At 36.5% G+C, this 26,942-nt stretch overlaps 1 protein-coding gene across 3 annotated transcripts in view; it reads left to right on the forward strand.

Annotated features, from left to right (window-relative positions):
* KIAA0825 (KIAA0825 ortholog) overlaps window positions 1–26,942 on the forward strand; it is a 380,793-nt gene that overhangs the window by 240,126 nt on the left and 113,725 nt on the right. For 2 of the 3 annotated variants that reach the window (XM_031038286.2, XM_081826563.1), the window contains one exon: window positions 16,492–17,501. The exons of the other annotated variant lie outside the window; for it this stretch is intronic. In XM_031038286.2, coding sequence (XP_030894146.2) covers window positions 16,492–16,666 — 175 coding nt within the window. In that variant the 3' untranslated portion in view covers window positions 16,667–17,501. Of the gene's footprint in view, window positions 1–16,491; window positions 17,502–26,942 lie in introns of those variants that run through there. 3 annotated transcript variants of the gene reach the window in all.

Raw genomic sequence — 26,942 nt, forward strand, 5'->3', positions numbered from 1 at the left:
CGATATCCCACCGCTCTATTTTCACTATAAACCTCAGATGCTATGTAGAAGCACATAGACACTTTCGTAACTTCCACTAACCCCTAAGTTTAAGACATTTTATGAGATGTACAAAATTATAATAATGAAAGAAATGGTGCTGAGTGAAATTCTGCTGAGCCAAAGTGTATGCATAAATTGGCAGTTTAACAAGTAAAACTTGGAAGCAAGCATTTGATGATTGATTTTTTATTGAGACAGAACAAGCATGATAGTGGGTAAAGTGATTTTCCTTATTGAGAGAAAATATAGTGTTTTTCAACATGTCTCTAGTATGAATGGAAGCCCTGTCAAAAAAATGGAGCAACACATAATATCTTTAAAAAGGTGAATTAACATAAGTATATCACTTATTTTATGGATCAAATTTTATACTTGTCAGTTTTATTCAGAATGTCATAAAGTTTATATCATAAAGATGGTATTATTACCTTTGTTACGTCCTGGAAAAAAAATCTGATATTAACTGCTTTGTAAGTAGGATATAAAATATATTCAGTTTTAGAAATGCGGTGATGAAAATTAAGGCCAAAATATGTATTCACATGTAGATCTTAGGCAACACCCCAGTAATTTTAAGTACTTGAAATACATTATTCAGCAAGTAACCTGCTGTATATTTGTGTGTAATGGGCTCTGCTTGAGAATACAAGAACTGTCAAGATAAAAATAAGAAACATGCATCATTCTAATTTAATTACAATTCATCAAAAAATTCCTCTATTGTATGTATTACAGGGAGATGTATACTTATAAAAATAATCACATACTAACGTTAACTGAGATTTGCTGTTTTTGTATATAGTTTTCTCTTGATTAAAGAATATATGCATCCACACATACATCAAACATGTATATACATATGCTGAGTTTTTGGTTTATGTGTACTCTAACTGCACCTATTTTATAGTTCTATCTATGGGAAAATGTATATGATGAATATGAATTTGTTTATAGAGGGTTCTTTCCAAGTTTGTAAATGTACATTTATTTCCAATTGTGTTTTCTAGCTATATTTTGTAATTCTACTTAGCCATGGATATATTATTCCCATTTGGAATAAAACGTATAATAACATAAGGAGGACATGCTCATGCTGTTTTTCTGGATTTAATTAGTAAGCAATGTGCGAATCCATGGTTCCTATTACGTTTGAGTAGGTATATCATGGGTCCATGTTCTATGTGAAAGATTATCTGTATTTTATTCTAAGACTTTATGTATATTTAACCTTTAATTTGACTAGCAGGTTGTATGATTTACATAAAAAATAGATCAGCTTTGAATTCACTGAATGTTATTGGTATAACATAATCAATCATCTCTAAATGTTAATGGTGTTAAAGAGCAATGAGAGCATATGTCTTATATTTGTAATCCTGTGAATTTATGAAATTATTTAGAATGTCTAAGAGCATTAGATCATGTGGCATTTCTCTGTGGTTAGAGATTGAATTTTTTGAATGGTGGGTATCATTCTACTGAAGTTGGAGAATCAGCCAAATATAAGTACTTTTTTTTTTTTTACCATGAATTACCTAATAGGCGCCTTGATGACTAGAATATTCTTAAGAAGGTGTGTGTGTGTGTGTGTGTGTGTGTGTATACATGGTCTACAGTAGTGCTTAAAATGCTGTGACTTTGTCTCATTCTCTTTTCACTATCTTTTAATACAATATGACTTTCATTGGTGTTATCCTAATTACATCATGCATGTAATTCCTCAATGAAATAAAAAGTCAATATGTGAATGACAGTAGTAAGGGAAAAAATAAGATTTCAAATGGTAAAAAGCCTGCTCTGGTAACAAAGACTGAATCAATCCCTGTGTTGTATAGCAGCTTGATCATATCTTTAAAACTGATAGTAACAAAGAATATTTATTTGTTGCCATGCTATTGTAGGATTTATTTTTAAACTCCAATCCCAATTATCAAGAAAATTGCATCCTCTTTATCTCACAGAAGGGCATACTGAATCATAGCATATTTGGTTATTGGGACTATAATATTGTTACCTTGCTTGAAACACATGGTCTCTCTTGATATACAAGAAAAAACTGAATCCATTTCAATAAATTAATAGGGATGAGAATCCCAATCCATCCTTCTTTTCAGAGGTTCGCATACATTGTAATGAAATGCATTAGGAGTTTTCTTCACTTGAAATCCAAATGAGACCCATTTTGGCTCACACCCTTGACAGTCTCTTTTATAAGCATTGCTGTCTCCTGTTCTTGTGTGGGCCTAGTAAAATGCTTCCTTTGTAAGATGCACAGAGACAATATAATGCCACGAAAGACGAAGGTGTCAAAACACAAAGTTAGAGGCAATCTAATCAATGCCTCCTGATTTAGCCTTTGAAGGCTCTCTTCATTAAAACTCTTTAATGGTGAGGCTTATCTTGAGGTAGAGCTGTTACTTAATATTTTTCAGTGTCATTCTTTGGACAGTCATTTGTACCTTTTAAATGTATTTTCAGTATTCATTGTTTAGTAAATTGGATGTCTTGTTAGCATGGTGGTGGTATGAATGACTTGCATCAAAATGATTGAAGGTAATAGTGTATAAATTCTTGGTACATTTTTTTTTCCCTATCCCCTAATCCCCATCTTTCCTCCATCAAAAAAAAATCTTAATTTATTTTCTTTCTAAATATCAGGTGTAGCATGTCTTTTGATGCTTTCAAAAGAGGACATTTAGACCCTTTTTCATGTCCAAGAATCTGATTGGAAATCTAAAAATAACTGGAAGCAATTGAAATTTTTCTTTCAAAGGAGTTTATTGCCATTGCCATCCTTTTACTAAATACACTTTTCAAATTAATTTTCTTTTTATTAGAGCTTTTGGGCAAAGCAATGTGCATCTCACTGAAGTGGTAGAAAAAATCTAAGATGTCCTATGCTCTCCTGAGTTTTTGTTTCAGTTAAGTACGTTGGGAATGCTGAAGCCTGGAAGGAAAGAGAGATGCCACCTACCCAGCTCCAGATAGGGTTATGAACTTAGGAATTTTGTGTCGATAGAAGACATTCTTTAAAACAGTTTTATTTTCTTAGGTGTGAATGAAAATGTATAAAATATAAAATGTTTCTGACTCTTCAGTTCACTATTCCCCTCGCCCAGTAATTTGTTCAAATTTAATAAATGAAAAACTTGAATTTTTTTTCTCTTACACATGGACCAGATGGCATCATGATCTGAAAAATTATAGAGAATACTTTGAAGAATATCTCATTAATGACGTGTGTGTCTATATTTAGACTCCTTTTATACACACATGTGTATGGAAAGCTGCATATATACAACAGTAAATATACTTTAGTTTTTTTGTTGTTGTTTATTCCCAGAATATATTCTAATCCCTCTTGTAAGCAGATTTAACAAATACGTATGTTTTAGGATCAGCGCACTCACGTGAGCCATTTCGAGAAGCGGAGAAGTCAGGAGCGTAATTTCTTTTAACATGCCCAACTTAAAAAAGGGCTCACAAGATGTCCTTGCTACCCTTTCCACCCCAATCTACAGTTATCAGTAGAAGTAAATAATTTACAAAATGCAGGAGATAGAAAAAGATAAACACCACAGAATTTATGCACTCTGGTATCTTGAAAATGGAAAAGAATGCAAGCAACTTTGACCTGATTTTTAAATGACTACCATGGTGACTACAGCTGTCTAGCTTAGTAATTATTTGTGCTAGGTTGTGTTTGAGTCCCATATGTATAGGAGCTCCAGGCCCGGCTCCCTCATTTGCTGGCACAAAAACAAGATTCTTCCAGGTGCTGAAAATTAAATTTTAATATATTATTTAAATATTAAGAGAATTACAGTTTCAGTAATTTTACTGCTACAGCTGGAGTGCAAAGCATGCCTGTAGAATGCAGAGTATTGGACCATCTAACATATAGGAAGTTTATAGTGATTTTTTTAAATATTAGCTTATATATTTAAAAAATGATGGCTTTCTTTGGCAGTTAGTTTATGTATGGGTAAACTTGATCCATGTCTGGTAGTTTGGGCATGCTTTAGATTAGCGCAAACTATTATTTTGGGGTCTGTTTAGTTACCTACCTAAACAGGAAAATATGTCAATGACAAAGAAATTTAAGATAGTGAAAGGTAAATAAATGACTAAGAAATCCTTGCCTCTTGTGGCTCATTACATATGTATTACTCTGTTTTGAAAGGAATGTTAAAGCCTAGAATATTTTTTTTTAATCTCTGTGGTTCCTCCTTTCTAATGAGAATGATCTCAAAATTGTTAGAAATCAGAGAAAAAGTCAACAGAAATTCTAGTCTCTAAGATCCCAAAAGCAAAATTCATCATTAACATGGCTCTTGAAATTTTTGTGTGGTTTGACATGTCCAAATTCATTAAAACATCATTTAAAATAATATTTCTGTGTTGATGTCCATAATTTGTTTGGAATTCAGAGTGAGAAATCAATTTAATCGTGAAATTTTATACGTTACAATCATTTGTAACTTAATTTATGATGAAATCTCACTTTTCTGGGAATTTCACACAATTGTAAATTTGCTAATTAAAAGTTCTTTTCTATCAAATGTTATTTTAACAAATGTACCCTTAAAGAATTAAAGACATCTAGAAGATGTGCAGTGTGTTAAATTGTGTACCATAACCAGCCATCTCAGAGCAAAGGGTGCTTAGTATATAAAGCACTTTTCAAAGTATAGTGTCAGGAACAAAGTCCCTATTAGTGATAATCTCTTACACATACAAACTTCTGTCTTATGTTTGCTAACTGAATTACACTTTGCGGGCAGAAATCGTGGAGCAAAGTGCATGTGGTATGACTCCTTGGTAGTTAAATTCACATGCTCTGGATCCAAATAGCTACGGTTCAAATCTCAGTTCTACCACCTTCTCGCTGTGTGACCTTAGGCAGCCAACCTTTCAGTGCCTCAGTTTTTTCATCTGTAAAATGGAGCTACTTTTTTAGTTGGTTACAAGGATTAGGTGAATTCATCAAATAAACGATTTCAAATAGTACATGGTACAAAGTAAGTGCTATAAATATCAGGGTTTTTCTTAGTAACATTCATGCCGCTAGCTTTGAGTACATGGTAAAAAAATGAAATGTAGTTTTCACTTTTATAACTCTTGAAGGGCTTTAGCATTTATATAAGATGCTTCTAGAAAGCCAATGACTTGATGATATCTAACCCATTAATATAAATAAACTCTTTACCCTTGGAATTTCTACTTTAGATTATAGTAGTAGGCCATTTATAGTTCTGTTCATAACTCCAGATATAGTGTGAAAAACTGTGACATAGACTGTCAAATAGTAAATTATTTAACAAAATCTCAGTAGGAAGAGTTACATAACTACTGCTTAAATTTCAGAACACATTTTAAAAATATAAGAGTAAAGAATTTGTCAGCCTTTTCATTTTTCCCTCTCCTACCATGTAAGTGTAGAAAGTACTTATGTTTAAAGGTCTTAATTGATTTTGAAAAATCTAACTGGTTTTGAAAATCACTATAAGAAAAATAATCATGCAAAGTAATATCCTGAAAGATGGATTAAAGGCCATGTAACATAATATTTTCCTTTTGTAAAACAGGATTTTTATGTGTCAATATGAGTAACTAATATTTTTTCCATTGTAAAACAATTGATTTGCCTTGTCAAAATGAGCAGTTAACATACATAGACTGAGTACCTACTAGGTCTGGACGATTTTAGCTGGACTGGGTGGGCAGTAGAGAGGAATTTGGACAAAATCTTTACCTTCATAACATTTATTTTCTAATGATAAAGTAGACAATAAACTGATGAATCAATAAATATGAACATAATGTCAGGTAGGAAAAAGGCTATGAAGTAAAATAAACCATATAAGGGTATGGTGGACAGGTGACTCTTCAGGTAAAATAACCAGAGAGGGCATCTGTGGGAAAGTGATGCTTGTACGACCCGAGGGACCAATCTATGGAAATGTCTGGGGAAGAGCACATCAGGCGGAGGGAATAGCACATTTGCCATTCTGCTCAGAGACAGAAACAAGCTCCACATTGTCCAAGGAGAGCAAGAAGACCACTGTGACTGGAGCTAAACGAGAGGAGAGGGAGGAAAGAGAGGAGGAAAAGAGGTGACCAGCGGCCAGATCTCATAGGAAGGCTTTGATTTTGTGTGATAACAAGTCTTTGGAGGGTACTGAGCTTGAAGAGGTATAATCTTATACCTTCGAAACATTGTTCTGATTGCTATGAAAGTAGACCGTAAGGGTAAAGAGTAGAAGAGAAAAAGTAGAATGCAGCGACCATAGTCCCAGGTGAAATTAAGTTGATGGAGGTGGCAAGAAGTGATTGGACTTTGGCAGCCATTTTGAAGATGTGGGGTCGAACCATGTGTAAACTAGAACTTGAAGGATTGCTGACGGATTGACTGTGAGGTGTGAGAGGAACAAATCAAGGAGATCTCCCATGTTATTGGCACAAACCACTGTGTGAATGAGGGTGTGATTTACTGAAATGAGGAAACTAGGAAGAATGGAATTTGGGGGAGAAATCAAGAATTCTGTTCAGTACCTATTACATTGGGGATGCATTCAAGACATCTGGGGAGATGGAGTAGGAGATGGACGTGGTTACATGGAAGTCAAAGCAGAGACCAGGGGTGGAATTACTGTGGTAGTGATGGTAGTTCAGAGGATATTTATAAGCTGTGATGGAGTCGATGAGGGTCATTCTGACTGAGGCCTGAGGCCCCGGGCACTCTGATGTGGAGAAGGTAGGAGGAGGACAATGCTGTTAGGTCACTGAGAGAAGATAGGAGTGGAGTAGGAAGAGAGCTAGGAGAGCCAAGAGACTGGCTTGGCTTGGAGGTAAGGAGCGACTAAGTGCCCTGTCCGTCTCCCTTGGGTCCTTCTTGCTTTTGTCACGGTCACACAAATTCCTAGACACACTGTAGCCTTGGGTATCCCTCCGCTTTCCAATCACAGCACGCGGACTTGTGTGCTCTCCCTCTCTCTCTCGCAGTCCCGGCTCCGGTTCTACCATCTACACAGATGGACCTCCCTCACTCCCAGGCTTCTCCGGGTGCTTCTCACTTCGCTCTTGGGTTGAGGGATGACTGACCCAGGACAACCTCTAGGGGGACCAGAATTGGTGGTACGTACGAGGAGGAAAACATCCCGCCTAAGCCTCCGCCTCTTTTTCCTCCTACTGCTGCTGCTGTAGTGCCAATGCTCCTGATTCCTTTACCTCCTCTCAGCCCCAAATCCCAGCCTGCTTAGTTCTGCTATTGCATGTTATTTTAGCTGTAATTATTAACCTTTTATTATGTACCAGCAGATCGCGGAGGGAGTCTCTGCCACCATCTTTATTCCTGTTCCTGATCTTTTGAGTTTGGTTTTTTTTCCCCCAAAAGTAAATAAATTGGCATCTGCTCCCCATAGTCTGAGCCCAGCCTGTTCTACCACTCAGCCTGTCCAGCTCTCCAGTCACTGGGGAAAGAGCCTGGCCTTGCCAGCAAGGGCAGATGTGTATTTTCTACAAGAAATCCTTGTCCCTGTATGGTTATTAATCTCTGGGGTAAATTATGGGTCAGTTGGATTTTTTCTGAGGTAGGCTGGGCCCACCACATCATATCAGTGTTGTTTCTGTGAGATGATATTTCCCAAGTTGTTAATAAGCAATTTACAATCAACTTTCAGAAATAATCCACTTATAATTGAGGGGCTGCTTTGTGTATTTATAGCCATCTTGCCTAATTTTGTATCTACTATATATACACAGATATAGTGTACATGTTTACCTATCATCTGTAATAGACATAATTCATGATGGATCTAAATTAAATTTTCTGAAATAGGCAAGGTAGAAATTTTATATCAAAATGAATTCTTGAGTATTACCTTAAGCAGTTTTATGTAATTATAATTTACTGAATCAGAACATTTAATTTTTTTTGCCTTTGACTAATTTCTCTTACTTGCTAAATTAATGAATTCAAAAGCATATTCCACTGCAGAAAACAAATGGTACATAGGAATTAGACATTTTTAAGTTAATTATGGTATAAAAACAAACTACTTTTCATAATAAGTAATAGGTTTTAAAATTAAAGGTATTTTATATTGTAAGGTGATACATTATAAAATTACATTAGTTATCCATGATAAGTGTAAATTTGAGGATTTTATGGAGAAACGTAGCTTACGTGGCAAAACCAATATGCTTCATTTTTTTTTTTTTAAGATTTTATTTATTTATTTGACAGAGAGAAACACAGCGAGAGAGGGAACACAAGCAGGGGAAGGGGGAGAGGGAGAAGCAGGCTTCCCGCGGAGCAGGGAGCCCGATGCGGGGCTCGATCCCAGGACCCTGGGATCATGACCTGAGCCGAAGGCAGACGCCTAATGACTGAGCCACCCAGGCGTCTCATATGCTTGATTTTAATTTTTAAAATATAGAGAATGTAAGGTTCAAGTGCAAGCTATATATATTTAAAGCACACTTTAGAACATTCGTATCTGTTATCTCATTTTCCCTGCACAATAACCCTAGGTGGAGGGCTGATATCATGATCCCTATTTCACAGATGAAGATGTTATAACTCAGGAAGGTCACTAAAGGTCTGAGTGCTAGTGAGAAATGTCTGACCCTATCATTCTGATTCCAAATCTAGGTCTCTTTCCATTGCCTGGTGCTGCCTTACATTTTCTGAGGGTTGTGGAATGCAGCAGAGGTTTCAGTAACAACGTGTTTAATTTTTATTTCGGCTCGCTGGACACCTATGGAGCTGATTTCAGCCTGGAGCGCCAAAGTCAATGAACCACTCTGTACTTGGAGTAGATCTGTGCTGCTGAGCAAAAGAAGGAACTGGCATCATCTTGCTTTGTATTTTCAAAATATTTTAAACACTGAAAGGCAGGGCTTTCCTTCCACAAGCACGGCAGCACGGCAACGTGGTAAATCCGGTGAGGAGCGCACACTCCCCCTTTGGGATTGTGGATCCCAGGAGGGAGGTGGCTCTCAGACTACGGAAGACTGGGAGGACCCTGAGGATTGGGGCTTTCAGGCTCTCGGAGGGTTGTGACCATGGTGGAGCAGGAACAGAGTTCCCTTCCTCCCTGCTCCAGAGTTGTGGCCGTTGACTGTGACTGAGAAGTGAAACAGTATTGTTTCTCCAGTCTTACTCCCTAATGAAGACATAGGGGGAAAGAATCAAAAATTTTCCTGCTGTCTTTTCCCTTCCTCATACCACTTGTTACAATGGGTCAGAAGGTAGAAGGTAAATGAAAAGTGGTGCTCTCAAAATGGTTTTTAATATAAAGAGGTCTGAAAGGATGCATAACCAATTACTGATTTTTTAAGGCAGTGGTTCTTTTCAGGTGGGGTGGTTAGCTTCGGAGCTGAAGGGACACATGGAAGATATTTTTTTGGCTTTGCATGATGGGTATGAATTACCTTTGAGTTTCAAAAACGAGAAAAGATACTCTTTAAAATGGCTTTAATCGCTCTGAAATAGTGCGAAGACAACATACTTCCCCAACTCAGTAAAACAACGAAAGCTTTATTGGGGAAGAAATGGTTTATCCTCTTCATCAGAGCGTACTATTTCTATATGACCATCAGGACAGCCAGGCGGGGTGGGGTGCATGCCTGGACCTCCCCGGTATGTGCCCACCCTCCTGGAGAGCTTCAGGAGGCCACAGCTATCCATGTGAACTCTTGAGTCAGTTTGGATGTGCTGTCTTCACTATGGGTTTTTTGATGAAATAGACCAGAATTGAATCAAGGGGAGAAATGTTCGCTTATCAGTGAAGTTGAAATGTTCTTTACTAGTGCCCTGCACTTTTTCATATATAGCAGGGTGTTGGTGGGATGGGGGTGTGGGGGGGATATTTTGGGAAATACTACATTTCAATTTTGATGAAAAGGTAATATTTCAGGTGATTTAGTGGAATAACCTAGAATAAAACTTCTAATAGCCCTGTCCTGTTTTGACCATAATAACAAAATTATTATTTAGAAAGTAATAGTGAAAGAATAGAAATTAGTAACTGCTGACATCTTAGGTTTAGCTTTTTTCTATCTTTTGCTTTAAGCACCAACTATTTTATATGTACAGATGTAAAGCCATATTTAACATGGGAACACTCAAGTATTATGGACACTCACTACCTTTCGGATTTAATTTAACCTCACTGTTGGTTATTTTGTGTGCTGATGTTCTAAAGTTTGAGTAAGATCTATTTGCTTCAGGCAAACCCAAGATGTACATAAGATTTGCTTTGATTTTAATGTGTGGACGGTTCTAACTCAAAATTAAAGAATGTACCATTGCCAGTTAGTTAATATCAAAAAGCTAAATCTGCATTTTGACATATAACACAATTTTGAAAAACAGATACCAAAGAACTGAACAATGTTAAATTGTAGAGTTTAAGGAATAGAAAAATTTGGTTTGTTTTTAATAACCCTCTTTATAATGTGGTTACATATTATGTCAGATTCTTGAAACTGTCCAACTGTAGAGTGGTTTTCATTGTTCTCTAAGGCCCACATTGGGGGGAAATAATTGTTAATATAACTAGAATCGTCTAATCACGAATAAATTGTTTTAAAAAATCACTAGAATTTATAGCATATATCAAAGTATTTGTTTCTGTTTTTTTTTTTTTCTTGTTTCAAATAAAATAGTAGAATTTGAAAACTCCACCATTGGAAGATGATAGTGATCTATAAAACTTATGTTTACCATCCATTCCTTTTTTTCATGCTCAGTAATTAAAAATGGCCACGGGCATTTTTTATCCACTGAGATTTACCAACTGCTATAGCTTTCAACATTTATAGAAGGATTTCTACACCTGCTTTTTTTTTTTTATGAAATAACCAAATATCAGAGCAGCTTGAAGTGTTTTCTTTAAAAAAAAAAAAAATAATAAGTTTACCTCTAGGCCTCTGGTTTTCAGCAGATAGAAAGCGCTATCATTAGCCTACCATCCGTTTTAATTTGAAATCCTAAGAACAAAAGTCATTAATAAGTCCTTTGTCATGGATTTTAAAAAAGAAGACGCCTTTTTAGTATTTGTATGTCATCATGCCAGGCCTAGAAAATTAGGCTAATTTATTATTTAAAACACTGGTGGGATTCCTAATTGCATTCATCATTAGATATGACACGTTTAGAACTGAGAACCATATCCAGTGAGAATTTTCCAGTTTGAATTTTGAAATAAAAATATTTTTCAAGAGATCCCTAGCTATTGCCTGTTACCATGGCAACAGTCCTATTTGTCTGAGAGCTCTGTCCGCTGCCAATGAGGGAGAGAGCAACGTCAACTAAACATACGAATACATCAAAGACAAATTCATATGCTCAATCTGATCAGCTCAATTAATGTAAGAACAGAAGCTGAAGGGGGTTAAAAGAGGGCACCCATTCAGGATAGATGAAGCCCCTTTTAGCAGAATATACACGCCGGCCTTTTGGGGGAGGAATTTAGCACACTGTCAAAAACATTATCAGAAAAAGAAAGTACTAGGCCTCCTACACCTAACAGATATGAAGCTGTCAGACAAAGAATAGCACTATTCATTAAATGACACTTATTTTCTCCCACTTTACAAGAATACAGCGAACAAAACAAGCAGGGGAGCAGCTGAGAAAGACACTTTTTTCTTTTGCTAGTGATGACAGACATGCAGCAATTATGGTGATAACTAAGGAATACTAAACAAGAAGCCAGCCTCCATTCTGTTTATCACCTTAAATTTTATGTTACTAAATTTGCATGCAACTCCTGTTTTGTTTTATTATTTATGTCTGGGAAAAATTAGATGCCTTTGTTTTTAACATGGTGCCTTGAATTTGGTGTAGCATACCTCTAAACTCTATGAATTAGCTCACTTTTCTTGTTAAATGGCCATATCAAGTTGAAATGCTTTTGAAGTAAGACATTTCCAAAACACAACAAGACTGCTGTTGTCAATGTGAGGTGTATATGGGGCTCAGTGGGAGGGGGTTCATTAGTGTAAAGGGAAATACCATACATCTGCACATTTTTTTTTAGATAGACTGAAAGTTGTATTAATTGCCACCTTTGCTCATGCTTCATTTTACATGGTGAAACGTGTTACGGTGCGCGTATATTTAATGGATCCTGTTTTGGTTTTTGGTTTTTGTTTTTTCCTTTGGGGAAGTTGTAGTGGTAGGTAGTAGAAACTGGCATGTGGGGCTTGTAACAGGTGCAGGCAAGTAAGAGTTCCCGTGAGATTGCTGCCTTTTAAGAATCTTATGCTTAAACCATGATGATCTGATTTAAGGCCCATTATCAATAGTCTGCTACTTATATCTGCATGATCGTGGACTGATTGATACTGACTTTGTAGCCATGTGCTCCATAATGCGCTGTCAGGAAATGCTGACAGATGCAATGAAAGAACAATAAATGTGGGGCAGCCGTAATGTAAAGGTCCAGCTAGGCTGTATGAAAACTGATAGCTAGGATATTGGCTCCTATGTTACCATATACACCAGTCCCTTTGAGAATTTAGCGGGTGAGTGAATTAAAATGGTCTCCTGATACCCAGAAGGGGAAAAAAAGATCTTCATTTAAGGAACTTGCCGACTTTGCCAAAACATTGCTTTATAAGAACAGAGCCAAGATTAAAAAAAAAAAAAAAAACCTCTTTTACTCAAAAATCTAGGCATGTCTGACACATCTGAGAAACTATTTCTTAAAAATCAATACACACAAAAAAGCACTATATCTACTTTTTAGGATATTTCACCTATTTGTATAAAATTACAAAAGGAGACATTTTATTCGAATTCCTGCTTTAAATATAAGGCATTTGATACTATTTTTTAAAAATTCTTGATCTTCGACTCAGTGCATGAATATAGCTGGCATTTTGCCAGTGCGGATTTTTAACAAATAACTAGGATAATATTAATATGAAGCCATGAAAGTTACCCTCTTCTCCCTAGTCTTAAAATGGTGCTTTGAAAGAAGTTCTATTGGACTATAATTCATGCCTTTTCTTGTTTACATATTTTACAAATACCCTCTGTGTTCTTAAACATCATTTAATAATTTAGTGTTTAAAGATATAATCAACATCCAAGATTGATGTCAGAAGTAAAGTAGAATTCAAATACATTTTAACAAATTACTTGTTCCAAAAATAAAATCATTTATAATGATATCTTCAAAACTCAATGTAGACTCTGCTATCTGACCTTAATTCTTCCTCCTTTGATTAGAAAATGTAGAATGTGTTGAATACTGACATATTTTCAACATTAAGCCCCTTGTGGTACCTACCCGTAATGGTGGGCGCTGAGGTCAAAGCTGCATTGATAATTTGATTCATTTCCTTATGGGAGGAAAGTAAGAGTCATCTTCTTTATTTACAACGTTGCCTGAAATGTTTTGGGGGAGCCTGGAGAATCTAATGATTTAAAAGGAGTTTGTGAAGATTATTTGCTCAGGTGAATTTGATTTTCGATCCAAACCTTTTTATGATATTTGCCACATGTAGAATGACATTCAAAAGCAAATTTTTAGGATGAGAGAAAACTTACTCTAGCAAGATTCTTAAAATGCAGTCTTCTGAGAGTACTCAAAAGAATATTCTAAGCAGATCATTGACAAAACACGCCTACGACTGTAATTGTGTACATTCAGGGGAATGACTTTTTTATTCCATATTATTGACATAGTAGATTGAGTCATCATTACTCTCTGATACGCAAAGGCCTGGTTTAAAACTCTTCTGTGGATCCTCTTTAGCACGCAAAGTATTGACACAAGAGATGGTAATGGCTCCTTTGGAGCCATTAGGGTCCATCATGTCAGGGCCCGCTCAGACACTTCTTAGCAGGTAGCACGCAGACTCTTGACATGATAGATCATAACAAGTCCAAAGGAATAATTACCATTTCTTAGATTACACCATACTTGGGAATTTCACAGTTTATTAAAATCAGAGCATATTATCACCAATGTGAATTTTAATTCATTAATTATATTCTATTAGTAATACATGCTTCATGCAACACAACGTATATAAATTACGTAAACAAACCAGATTACATGCAGTTATGTTACACTTCTCCCTGTCTAGGAACTTCAAGAAGTCCACCCTGATTGTTATGAATATTCATAAAAAAGCAATTCATTCCCAGCCTTCTACCTTTTATGCCAAGAGTCAGCCTGGAGCAAATCTTTCATGTCCACGGCCTAGACCTTTGAAAGTAGAGATGCCTAATGGAAAGAGTGACAGAGCTTGAGTGACACTGACTGTGACAGGCAGGAGCTCTGGTGGGCACCCATATAATTAGATCTTTGTGTGGTCTGGTTAGCGAAGACAGAACTTGATGTTTTACTAACAAAATGGTTTGAAAAGAAACCGCATCCCCCCAAAGTTTAGGCTGTTTATCAGGTACAGAAATGAAAATAAAAAATTTGCAAAGAAAAAGCTCCTGGTGGTTTTGGATAATAGGTATTATCGCAGTTTAAAAGCGGAAGTGAGTGACGTTGGATTGGCCTGTAAGGAAAGCATCATGCTTTTTCTTTTCATGTGAATAGTTTTTATTGTGTTGAGATTAGAGACAAATATAAATTACATTATACAATGTGGCAAGCCATTAGCTTTTCATAAAAAGAAATTTTATCTACAGTGAAAAGCTTTTGATCTCGAAGACTTCGTGAAAAGCTTTTTAAGTTTGATTTTGGTGGTGTTTGTTATTTGGTGTAAGTGTCAGTATGGGTGTCTAGAAATTATGTCAGGTGGTTTGCCTATTTGCATGGCAGTGTGGTGCATTTAAAGGGTGTCCCTTTTGAATTTCCATTTCAAAAAATGTAAACTCAACTTATACCTAAGCCTTAATGAATAGGCCCTAATTAGATCATGTATAAGAGAAATAGTTGTCCCACTTTCATTAGTCATAGATTAGGGTTTTCCCATAGTTTAATGCTTGTTGTGTTTTCAGGTTCCAAGCAACATCGCAAGCTTCAAAAAAAGAAAAAGAAAGAAAGAAAGGAAAGAAAGAAAGCTAAAACAAAGTAGTTTCCTTGAACTTACAGACTCATTTGGACACAGAAAATTCCCTTTCCCCTTATCTTTAGCACTCTCAGAGAACTGGTGTAGACCAATGCACGGTTTCTGTTGCTGGAAAAATGCAGTGGCATAAACCTATTGCACACTGGAGGTCACCCTTGCTATTTACAAATTTTCTACACTTTAACAAAACAAAAGTAGATACCACATACTTTTAATATGCACCACAGTTTGCATGATATTTCAATATAAATACATGGATACTGTGTGTCTTCCATGTATAGTCAGTCATATTAAGTGCAATTAAGGCACCCATTATGAAAATCTTATGGTTGTCTGATTTTTCTGATGAAATAAGCAAATGACAGGAAGCTTTTCAAAATGAAACTAGAAGCTTTCATTATATATTATATATAATGGATTTTGAAAATCTTTCCAAATTATTATAACAGAAGTCTAGAGTAGAGTTCATATGCATTTCTTATTCAACAATTTGTCAGATTTTTTTTCTTTACCACATCATTTCTGGAGATAACTTTACCATAGTTAATACTTACAGATTGTTGATAAAAAAAATTACTTCTGAGTAATTTTACTTTGACATAATTTATTGTGGTGTGCTAAATAGTTGAGACTGTTCTGTTTTTTCACCATGTTACTTTCACATTTTTATGTCCATTCAACAAAAAATAATAACATTTTAGTATGAATAAAAATTTTTTTTCTTTAACAATCTACTTAAAAGCAATGACGTACATAAAAATGAACTCATTAAACTCAATAAGAACTCTGGGGTTTTTTGCGAATAGCTCAATGACAAAACATAAAACAGAAGAAAAAGCATTTAGCCTACATCTTGAAGCCATTCAAAATAGGAACCAAAGATAGACTGAGGAGTGTCTGATTCCTTTTCAGTGAGAGTGTTCTGAAAATGGAAGGGTTCATCATCTGGGAGCTGTAACAAGCAAAGTGTGAAGTTTTACAGAGGAAAAAGAAAATAAGCATTTTACCTATTTTCCCTTAAGATATACTATGAATACCATGAATTTTTCCTGATGCCTATTACCTTAGTATACATAGTCCATTTTCTTTCTCACAATTATTTTATAACACTTTTTAATCTCTCATTAAAAGGATCCTTTATAGTTTCATAAAAGTTTCACATAATTTGTCAGTTATCTGGCATACGGGTCAGAGGTCAGAAGTGAGTTAAGATAAGGGATAATGACTTGAACAGTTCCTATGAGGTAGCAAGATCAAGAGAGCAGAGGGTACACCATCCCATTCCCTCGTCAAAGACTAAGACGTCCAGGGATATATGTCCGCTAACAGAGCAGCTCAGACACTCTCTGCTGTTTATACTGCATGGGGTGTCATCCACTCTCCTTTTCTTTCCCTCTTCAGGCTTCACCGGAGGGAATTGATAAGCTGTACCTCAGGCTCCAGATGGTTGATTTGTACAAAGAGAAGCAACTGCATAGCATCTCCTCTTTTCAGCTTCCTTTTTGAGACATTGCCAGTGTTACGGCCTGTGTCTCAAATCCCTCCTTTTGAATCTAGTCATTCTGCCCCATGCTGAAGGCTTAACAGTGAGCATCTCTCTCCGTGAAGCCTTTCCCAAACGCTCCTGCACCACGGTTAGCTTTGGCAAACAGTCGAAAACTGCCTGTCTCGCCCCTTCTGGGTCCAATATGTATGTCTTCAGGTTTTCATTTGAATGGAAACTGTGTGTTTGTCTGTTTCATTGCACTAGTGAGTTTGTCTATCCGGTTGCGGCAAGTACGGTCTTTTTTGTCCTGTAATCCTCACGGCCCTGAGCAGACACTAGCCACGGAACAGGTGGAAGTCATCTCTGCCTCCTCTGAGCTCTCAGAGCACCTTCTTTGTACCACTTCTGTGACCCTAAGCACTTCATACTTTGATTAGTTATCTGAGAATGTGTTTTCTCTCTCCTCGGCGAAAATGTAAATTCTGCGAGAGCAGAACTATGTCTTAGACATCCTCATATCCCACACTATCATCCCCACAACACCACAGTCCGCACGGTGTTTTCAATTAAAATTTTCAGCCACTTAACTAGCACTTATTGAATACCTGGGTACAGGGCACTATGCTAATTGCTCAGGATGATATGACATAAACTGTTATTGTTGATACTGAAAAGGACCCTATAATACAGTGGGCGAGAGAATAATGAATGTGAATAATAGAAGAACATGACCAGGGCAGAGTGAATGGAGAGAGCGCTGAGTTGTGGCTGAGAATGGAAGTAGCTAGTTTCAAGCTTTCAAGGAAATATTTGGTAATGTGGTGTATGTTGCCTTTATTTTTATTTGTTTTAGAGAGAGCGTGCACATGTGCACCAGCTGGGGAGGAGGGGCACAAGGAGAGAGAGAGAGAATCTTAAGCAGGCTCCACGCCCAGTGTGGAGGCCCATACAGAGCCTGGTCTCAGGACCCTGACATCATAACCTGAGCCAAAATCAAGAGTCAAACGCTTAAGCAACTGAGCCACCCGGGTGCCCATATGTTGCCTTTAAATCCAAGTTCAAGGGTGTGGCTTACGGCAAAAACTTCTTCTTCTGGGGATAGGAGAAGAGCCTGGGTGGAAAGGATTTTCATTCCATCCCATCTCACCAAAAGGAGCAATGACCAAAAGGTCATTTAAGTTTGAGCACATGAATCTATCCCTGGACAATGGAAGGAAGCATTTTGCAGGAAGCCAGTCCTTACACATTTATTGAATAAAAGAGTGAATGCAGTTACTCACTCTGATATTTATTGATTGAACAAGTCAAAAAATGAATAATCCCATCTTAAAACACAAGAATTCTTTGTTTTTACCAAGGAACTTTGTGCTTCATACGTAGAAAATCTAGACACCCTTAAATTTATGTTTACATTTCTCTGCGTGAATATATAAACCATATGCTTTAAATATCATCATAATATATAATTTCTTCTCCTTCTGGAATTTTACTGACTTCCCTTTATTTTCAACCCAGTAACTGAGTATCAGGCTGCCTGAGTTTTTAAACCAATACTAGATTCAAAGCTCCTTGAGGAAGAGGCTACATCTTACCACTCTTTCTTCCACAAGTTCTTATGTTCTAATTTGAATTAGTTCAAGAATAGAAAAGAAATTCCAAATGTAATAGATAGAAAGCACTGTGTCAGTTTCTGAGAGATCATGGAGTGACTGCCCCTGCAGTTCCTGAGGCCAGAGTGTCTTGCCCTTAGCAGAAACACTCCATAAATGTTGGTTGAATTTAATTTAATTTTGCCATGAATAACACCTGCATTTGCCTGAGTGACAGTGGTGCTGAAAGATTTAGTATAGAAAAACCCTTTAAAATCCCCATTCCCTCTACCCGGTATAATTAAAGCCCAGCTGATCTGCAGTAGAAATGACCCAGGCTCTTTGCTCCTTGGCTCTTTGAGTCTACCAGCAGAAATTTGATTCTTGGTATCTTACTGAAGTGACTCTATTATACCAATCAACAAATATTTCCTGAAAGTGAGATTTCCAAACAGCACTAAAAGAAATTAAGATGAAGGAATGGTCCTCCTTTCCATATTGCCATATTTGGCAGAAGAAAAGGTAATGAAATACAAGATATTGTGTGGTAAGTGTCAAATGGAAGGAAAGTCTATGAGGACCCAGAGGGAAGACAGTCTCTCTTTTTGGTTTGGAGTCATTATATAATGTTGGAAGAAGTGGAGCTTGAGCTGGAACTGGAAGATGAAACCGGGTTCAGATGGATGAAAATTTACAGGGATGGTTGTTAGCATAAAGCAAATGATGTGAGCAAAGATCCAAAGGCTGGAAAGTTTATAACCTTTTGTTTGTTTGTTTGTTTGTTTTTTATTTTATTATGTTATGTGAATCACAGACCTGTACCTCTGAAACAAATAATACATTATAAGTTTATAGCCTTTTTTGGAGACCATAAGCAAACCATTTGGCTGGAGTAGAAGAGAAGTAGGCTGGAAAGATAGATTGGAGTGAGACCACAGTGGGACTTACATGCCACAGGAAGGAATTATCCTTGGATTCCTTGGGTTTAGGGGCACAGTGGCAGGGTAAACAAAATTTTTGATATTTGAGTTATAAAACCATAGTCGTTGAATGAACGTCGTGGATCAGACTGATGGGTGCATTAGTGGTGGGGGTGGGGGCAGCGGGGAGGGTCTATGAACAGGAGCTGAGACTGACGTGAGAAGGGGCATACTGGGAGGAACTAAGTATTTTTCATACTTCATTTTTTTAAATCCAGAGTCCCATATGCTTATCTTTTTTTCTATGAAAAGGAGGAGTTGGCTTAAAGATTATTAGTGATAAATATGTGAATGTAGATTATCTAGAGGTTTTTAGAAATCCACCTAAGATGTAACAAGATGTCCTGTGAAATATTTTATCAATAATGTGAAAGAATTGTAGCAAGTGTTGATATTTGTCAGAATCACCTGCAGAGATGGGTATGGATATATAAACCCAAGAGCCATTCATGAGGTACCTTATTAGAATGCCCAGGAATGACACCTGGACCTCTGTATTTGTAACCAGCTCTGTAGATGGTTTGGATGCATACTGAAGTTTGAAAACCATGACTGTGATGTGTTCTTTCCTTTTGTGCTTTTATTTACGATTGCTAAGATGATTAACTAGCTGAAACAATTATAGAAAGGAATGTTTGCTATGACATCCATACTTAAATATTGATAATAGTAATCCATTAAAGATCGTTGAGAAGAGTTTATTAAAGAAACCTTATTATCAAATTAAATTGAGGATTTAGTGAGTACAATGGATAGAACCTACCTACCTGGTCAGGATTCCTAGCATCCTGTGAAAGTAAAATATCTCATCAAAAGTTCTAATGGACTTTTCTTTCATGTGAAAAAAAAAAAATGTGGCTGTTACTTCCATAACCTTTTAACGTGGTTCTGGAATTGCCCAGATGGTCTGTTACACTAAATCATTTTGTTGATTCTTAAATGATGAGGGCATATCAAAACGAAACAAACTCTTTTCCAGTGTATTTATCATCTTCTGAATACAGGATTTTACAGTTATAATGGTATACTTATTCCTCTGGATGACTTTCAAAGGCAATAAAATCTAAATATATTCTTGATTGGGGAATTAGTGATGTAATTAATTTTATAGGAAATAAATTCTCAGATCTCTTTTATCGCTCAGTAAAACCAGTTATATGGTTATATATATATATATATATATGTATATGTTATATACATTATTCAAATTGTTATCACCGTTTTGCTTTGTTAATTATTTTAAGTTTCCCCCTTTAGGGATTTTTTTAAAGCATTAGGATCCTGAGCCATTGGAGAGGTGAGGCACGCCTCATGGTGAGGTAGTAACATGTATATTCTTCCAGTAGGTAGGAGGTCTCTAAGACAGGTTTTAAGTGTAGTAAAATCATTTCCGTTACGACAAGTTTTCTATCACTTAGTAAAATTAAAAGTGATAGCAAGACTTAGACGTTCTGCTTCTGGCACTATCTGAATCTGTTACTATCTTTGAATCCTTCCATTGGTACTTGCATAATCACCTTTTACATTCACAAATAAGTTACTGAGTTTCTCTGTTGATAGTCATGAAAACACATTTTAATTGAGTTTGGCATGTCAAAACCCTTTCTTGGGTTTTATGTTTGATGTACCATGCCACATTTTCAATGAATAAAAAACTGCCTCCTTGCATATTTATTACACATTCTCAGTTAGTGAGATTTTGTTACACAAGCAGTTGCCTTATTATTTTTTACACCTGCACTTTGATATCACAGTGGTTCATTGTCAATCGACGTAATGTATCAGAAGTGGCACGGCTAATGAGCACACTGTTGCCTTTAGTTCGTTTTATATCTTGAAACCCTACTGGGGAATAGGCTATAAAAATTGGGGGAAGGGTTCTGACATTTTATAAATGTCATATGTCAGTCCTGCACCGTGGTGGCTGTAACACACGGCGTTCTGATGGTGTCACAGCCACATGGTAGCTATGTTCACGAGCAGGCAATGAGACTTTGTTTTTATTATAGCCCTTGGGAAAGGTAGGGATGTGTGTGTGTGTGTGAGAGAGAGAGAGAAGTTTTTGCTTTTCAGGTTAACTTTAAGCCTTTAGACTCATGTACATGAATCAGGAAAGTTGGTCATTTTATTAATATAAGTGAGTAGAAGCAGTATTTCGACGGCTTAAAATAAAAAAAGTGACATGAAAGCTTAGGGATGCCTGGGTGGCTCAGTCGGTTAAGCGTCTGCCTTCGGCTCAGGTCATGATCCCAGGGTCCTGGGATCGAGTCCCGTGTCGGGCTCCTTGCTCAGCAGGGAGCCTGCTTCTCCTTCTGCCTTCTGCTCTGCATTTGTGCTCGCTCTCTCTGACAAATAAATAAATAAAATTTAAAAAAAAACTTAAATTCTACTTTTCTATGGTTAAACACAATATTTTGATCTTAGAACAATAGTAATTGTTCTGTGTTTTCTGGTTCCATAAATTTACATTGAAATTTGTATTGGAGAGAAGTAAAAAGTCAGGGCATATTATTTAAACTTAATCTTTGTTTTAAGGTAGGTTTTTAAAACATATTGATGGTATACAAGGTGTTAACAGGTAATTTAGTCAGTTCTTCATCAGTGCAGGAGGGTTTGGATTTTGTGAATGGAGAGAATTATGTTACTAATTGGAAAACAACAAGTGTGTTTTTATTTTTAGAATTTTTAAGATTTTATGGACCATCCTTTGTCTTGTGATAACTGTAGAGTTATGAACTCAGAATATGATAGCAAAGGGCAGGCAGAGTATTTTCAGTTCTGAACTGTTTTTATTTTTAAACTGGTTAATATTCAAATATTTTAAAATGGGAAAATTTCTTTCCTTCAAGGCCTGTGTGTGTGTGTGTGTGTGTGTGTGTGTGTGTTTGTCGACCATTGTCAGAGAGATCCTTGAATGGCTCACTTGGGTCACTGACCAACCAGAAAGCAAAGGGAGCACACAAAAGGCAAGTGGGAGCTGTGGTGCCAGGGGAACTAAAAATAGCACAGTTAAATGAGATCCAGCAAGACTGGTCACACCCCCCACCAGGCTCAAAGTGGGAGCAACACTATCTGCAACTATGGAATGTCTTACCATCGTCAGGCACCTTCACTTACCACAATCCCAGGAGTGACTTGTCTTGGTTTCACGTGACTCATACGTAGCAGAGCAGGATTGTATCATGACTTTCATAACATCTATCCTAGTACTCCTTCCACCACATCGAGTATTTGCTCTGTAAATATATTCATTTCTTCCTACATGATGAATTTTTATGTAAACTTAATCATTTGTAACTTGAAGCAAAGGTGAAATTTATTAGATGTTTTCTAGGCCAAACAGATGTGCATCATCTGGGCCCTGTTTTCTGGGCATGATCTAATGTTGATGGCAGTATTCAATGATTACCATTCAAAGAATACTGTGAGAAACCAGCTGTTTCCTAAGATCAAGGTGACGTTAGGATACAGCCTGTCTACTTAATCTCTTTGTGGCCAAGCCTCGCTCTGGCGACTTGAGTGTGTCATACACTCTGGGAACTCCTGTCCCATTTTCCCAGGGAAAGTGAGGTAGGAGTGCAGGGAGCCTTGCCATGGACAAATGACCACAGCTTTCCTCCCTTCCTGCCAGGACCCGCTTAGTGCTTTTTGTGACAACATTAGAATAGTGACATCCTAGTAGAAAGGACCCTGGAAATGAGTTGTTTTAGTTGTGACAACTCCTTTCCCTTGCCCAGTTGAATTCGAATGTTCTATTCGGTAGGACCCCAACTCCTCTTTATGATGAAATACATATTGCCAATTTTTAAAATTCCCTACTGCAAAATTTAAACTTGACCTTTTGTGAAATTTGTATTGAAAAGGCTATTTTGGGGGAAATTTTAGAATCCTATTTACTAAGAAAGGCTGGTTTTTAAAGTAGAAACATTTCAGACTGTTTAAGGGGGAGGTGGTGTGTTTTACTTTGCAACTGAAAATCATTCCTAACATATGGACTGATTGCATGGACCAAACATAGTGTATGTTTTAGTAAACGTGTCTGTTTGTTTCATTTTTTAGTGTAATTTGGGTTTAAGATTCCTAATTTCATATTTTAAATTTAGGCTTATACTATAGTTTTGAGATACTGTTGGAAAAAGTCTTAAGATACATGATAACATAAGAAGATGGAGAAAATTCTTTTTTAAGCCCGAGATGGAGCTAAGTGGAAACTGTAAGCACTTAGAGCACTGTGTAGTAAAAGTTAGGCCTTGATTGTTTGGCTCTTCTATTACCAAGGTATCTCCCTAGCAAATAAATATATATATGCACCTGTGGGTTTGTGGAACTTACATATAATTTTAACTTTGTCTGTCATTGAGGCTCTTCATGTGAATGTCTTTTTTCCCCCAGAAAGAGTAATATTAAGTTTCACTCAAAAGTGTGGTTGTTAGCTGACTGAGCTCCTTGCTCTTTCAGCATCCGAAAATAACTGTAAATTACAATTTTCATTTCCTTTAAATGAAGAAGGCAACAATTTGAAAATACCTCTTTCTTGTAGTGAGTTTCTCAAGTTAGGTAGGGCACGCTGAAAATAAGAACTTTTTTTGGCAGTTATTGTTGTAAATAATATGCCTAAATTATTAACTGAGAATACATTGTTAGAGACGTGCCAAGAGTAGACAACCCATTAAATTTTCTTTGTTTAAAACTCTCCAGTTCTGTTGTTGGGTAAGACAATTTATTCATACAATCATATAAAAATCATATTTAATAAAGAACAATCCAAGGCAAAGAGGAAAAAAAATGTCTTTATCCATAAGGAACCAGATGAGAAATGGATTTTTATTCAGTCAGATCCTTTTAGTCAATGAAACCGCATTTTCATGCATATTGCACTGAAGTGATAATTAATATAGTCTAATTCAGGACATGATGCTTGAATTGATGTACTGTCATCAATACTCCACGTTAAAATCAAACCTTGACAGGGGTTTAACACCCTGGAACAGGTCATCATACGATAATACTCTTTGCCTCTCAGTATTTGTCTTCAACCAAGCAAAGTATTACAAGATGGGGTAAGGAAAAAAAAAAGGGAAATAATTACAAATGAAGAGTGACGCGGGCTGTGAATAGAACATATGTTAGGCTAGGCAGAGGCATCAGTGAATTATATCATTTCATGATGAAGCGGCACTGGGGCTGAACGGGCCTATTTTAAACCTTGATGTATTTTATCTCTACTGTATTTGGACTGTCATCCTTGGAGAAAGACTTGGTGTAATTGAGAGTCAACTCCAATCTGCATGACTCGAGCATGAAGTGGGGGCCAGATGAGCACTGCTATGAGGCCAGGGAAGCTTCTAATAAGATAAAATGAACAATCACCTTTTATGCTTTACAGTTACAAATGCATTCCATGAAATACAGCATTCAGAGTTATGGCTTAAAAATGTCATTCACGTTAAAAAGTTTGGGAAGTGTTCCAATGATTTGTATCTAAAAAGGAGCCCAGTTCATTTTCACGCTCCCTTTAGGGGAGGTAGAATCAAAACCCGCTTTACGTGAGGCTTTCCTTGTGAAAACGTATTAGATGTAAGCAGCATAATTGGGTCATAATGTGTTTTCATTATGTTTGATTTTATTTGGCTATTGCACTAAAATCCTTGTCATCTTTGCATATCTTTAGCAAGCCACTCTTTCACACCCACTCACATGCCCTCTTCTTGCTTGAAATGCACCTTGATAACTTCTGCCAGAAGAACTCCTTCCCTTCTCTGAATACTTTAAGCACTACGTGTCCCCACGGTCTTCCCTATTTCATAATGCTTTCTGCTTCACCTGTGCGAGTCTGTCCGGTCACCTGGACTGGAAGCGTCTCAAGGGCACAGCCCTAAGTTCACGTGGTGTATCAACCCTGTGTAGCAGGTAGTCAGCAGTCTTTCCCGCTTCATGGAAAGTCAGCAGAAGGTAGCAGTAACTTAATCTCAAATCAGGGAGTGGAATGGGCTGTGCAAAATTGTTAGTGATAAAGAGGGTCAGAAAAACTCTGTCATTCAGTGGTAGGTCTAGCCAAGTCATTTCCTAAGCATCCAATTACTCATCCTCAATGAAAGAGTAAAACCTGTCTCTATAGAAGACCGGTCCATTTCCGCTCACTCCATGGCAGCTGAGTTGTATGGACAATCCAGCAGGGTAGGGAGCATCGATGGCTCTCCCTTTGTGTTCCCCTGCCCTCCTCTTTCTTTCTCCCTCCTGCTCCCATGGACTACTTGTCACTTGTCTTCTTGCCCACCTATTACAGAAAAGTGTTGGAAGGACATTGAATAAGTTCCTCTGAAATACATAGTCATCATTTTGTTCAATAATGGCCTTTGAGCCTCATCCTTTATAAAGGTAAATGAAAGCAGATATCGCTATTTGTTTCAGATTTTATAAAGTTTTACATAAATTTATTATTGATGAATTATTATGGTTTCCTGTTGTAGAGCAGTATATGTCTTAGCCAGATTACATGTTTTCATTGCCCCTGAAATATAACTGAAATATATCAGTTTACCATTTCATTTTGACAACTCTGCAAACACCAAATACTTAATTTTCTTAAAACATTGATATTCAATGAATTTAAGTCAATAAATTTTAATGTGTATTAGTAATGGGACAATTGACTAAGATCAAATTACAACTTAAAAATCTACATAATTTGGGAGCTATTTCTTATTTCTTAGGAAATGCCTTTTAATATAAAAATGAATAACTAAAGGTATCATTTTAAGCCATGATATGATTTAAACCAAGGTTAAGTATACACACCTTTGCAAATAAATGAAATTTTAATCTTTAGAGAGGAAGACAGGGATTATACTACCTTACTGTAGGGCATCTTTTATCCTAACACTTAAATTATTTTGAAATATGTTATACATAATAAATGATCTCTTCATCTCCTAACATATATATATATATACATATATATATATATGTATATATATATATAAACCAGTTGAATATTTGGTAAGATCATATTTGTGCCATATTGTGATGCCAGTTTCTAAAAATGTGTTCCCCATTTGTAAAATATAACAAGGAGACTCAGAGGACTTTTATATATAAATGTGCCCCTATTTGTCTGTTTTTTAATAATTTCATAATTTTGTCCAGGTCAGTTCATAAAAATTAGTTGGTTTTAGGTATGTGCCCTCATTTTCCAGATGAGAAACAGATACAAATATTTCATAATTTTTGCCAAGACAAGCTGAAATAGTTAATGGCTCTAGTTAAGGAACTCATGAATGCTGACACTCTGTTCCTTGTTCTAATACATTTCAAAAATAAATTATCTCCTTTTATTTAAGCTCCCAAAATCCATTTAAACTTTCATAATTATTAGTAGCACTACATCTCTGCCTTCAGTATTAAACTTTTAAGTGTTGAAATAAAATTCACATTAGAAATTCCAAATTGTGAGAGAGAGTAGAATTCACCTTAGCAACTAAATAGGTGTGAGTTTGAGTAACACTGTATATAAACCTAAAACAAGAAGGATTTACATGTATACACACTAAATCGAAGAATGAGTCCAGAGTTATCCAGCTTGCGCCCAATCCTTAGGAAATTTGATAGTTTAGCTTGTATGGAATTTGATCAATTAAGTAGAAAAAAAAAATGAAAATGCTTTTAAAACGGAAGGGAAGCAAACAAAAATAAAGCCTTTTGCTTTGTAAGTGATGTGCAAGATGCTGAAGAGAATGTGGTGAGTTAATACATCTGGGTCACCTGCTTATGACTAAGACCCACACCGTGTGCTTTGGG

Source organism: Leptonychotes weddellii, chromosome 7 (assembly GCF_054177405.1).
Source record: "Leptonychotes weddellii isolate Sample4059 chromosome 7, ASM5417740v2, whole genome shotgun sequence".
Classification (NCBI taxonomy): Eukaryota; Metazoa; Chordata; class Mammalia; order Carnivora; family Phocidae; genus Leptonychotes; species Leptonychotes weddellii.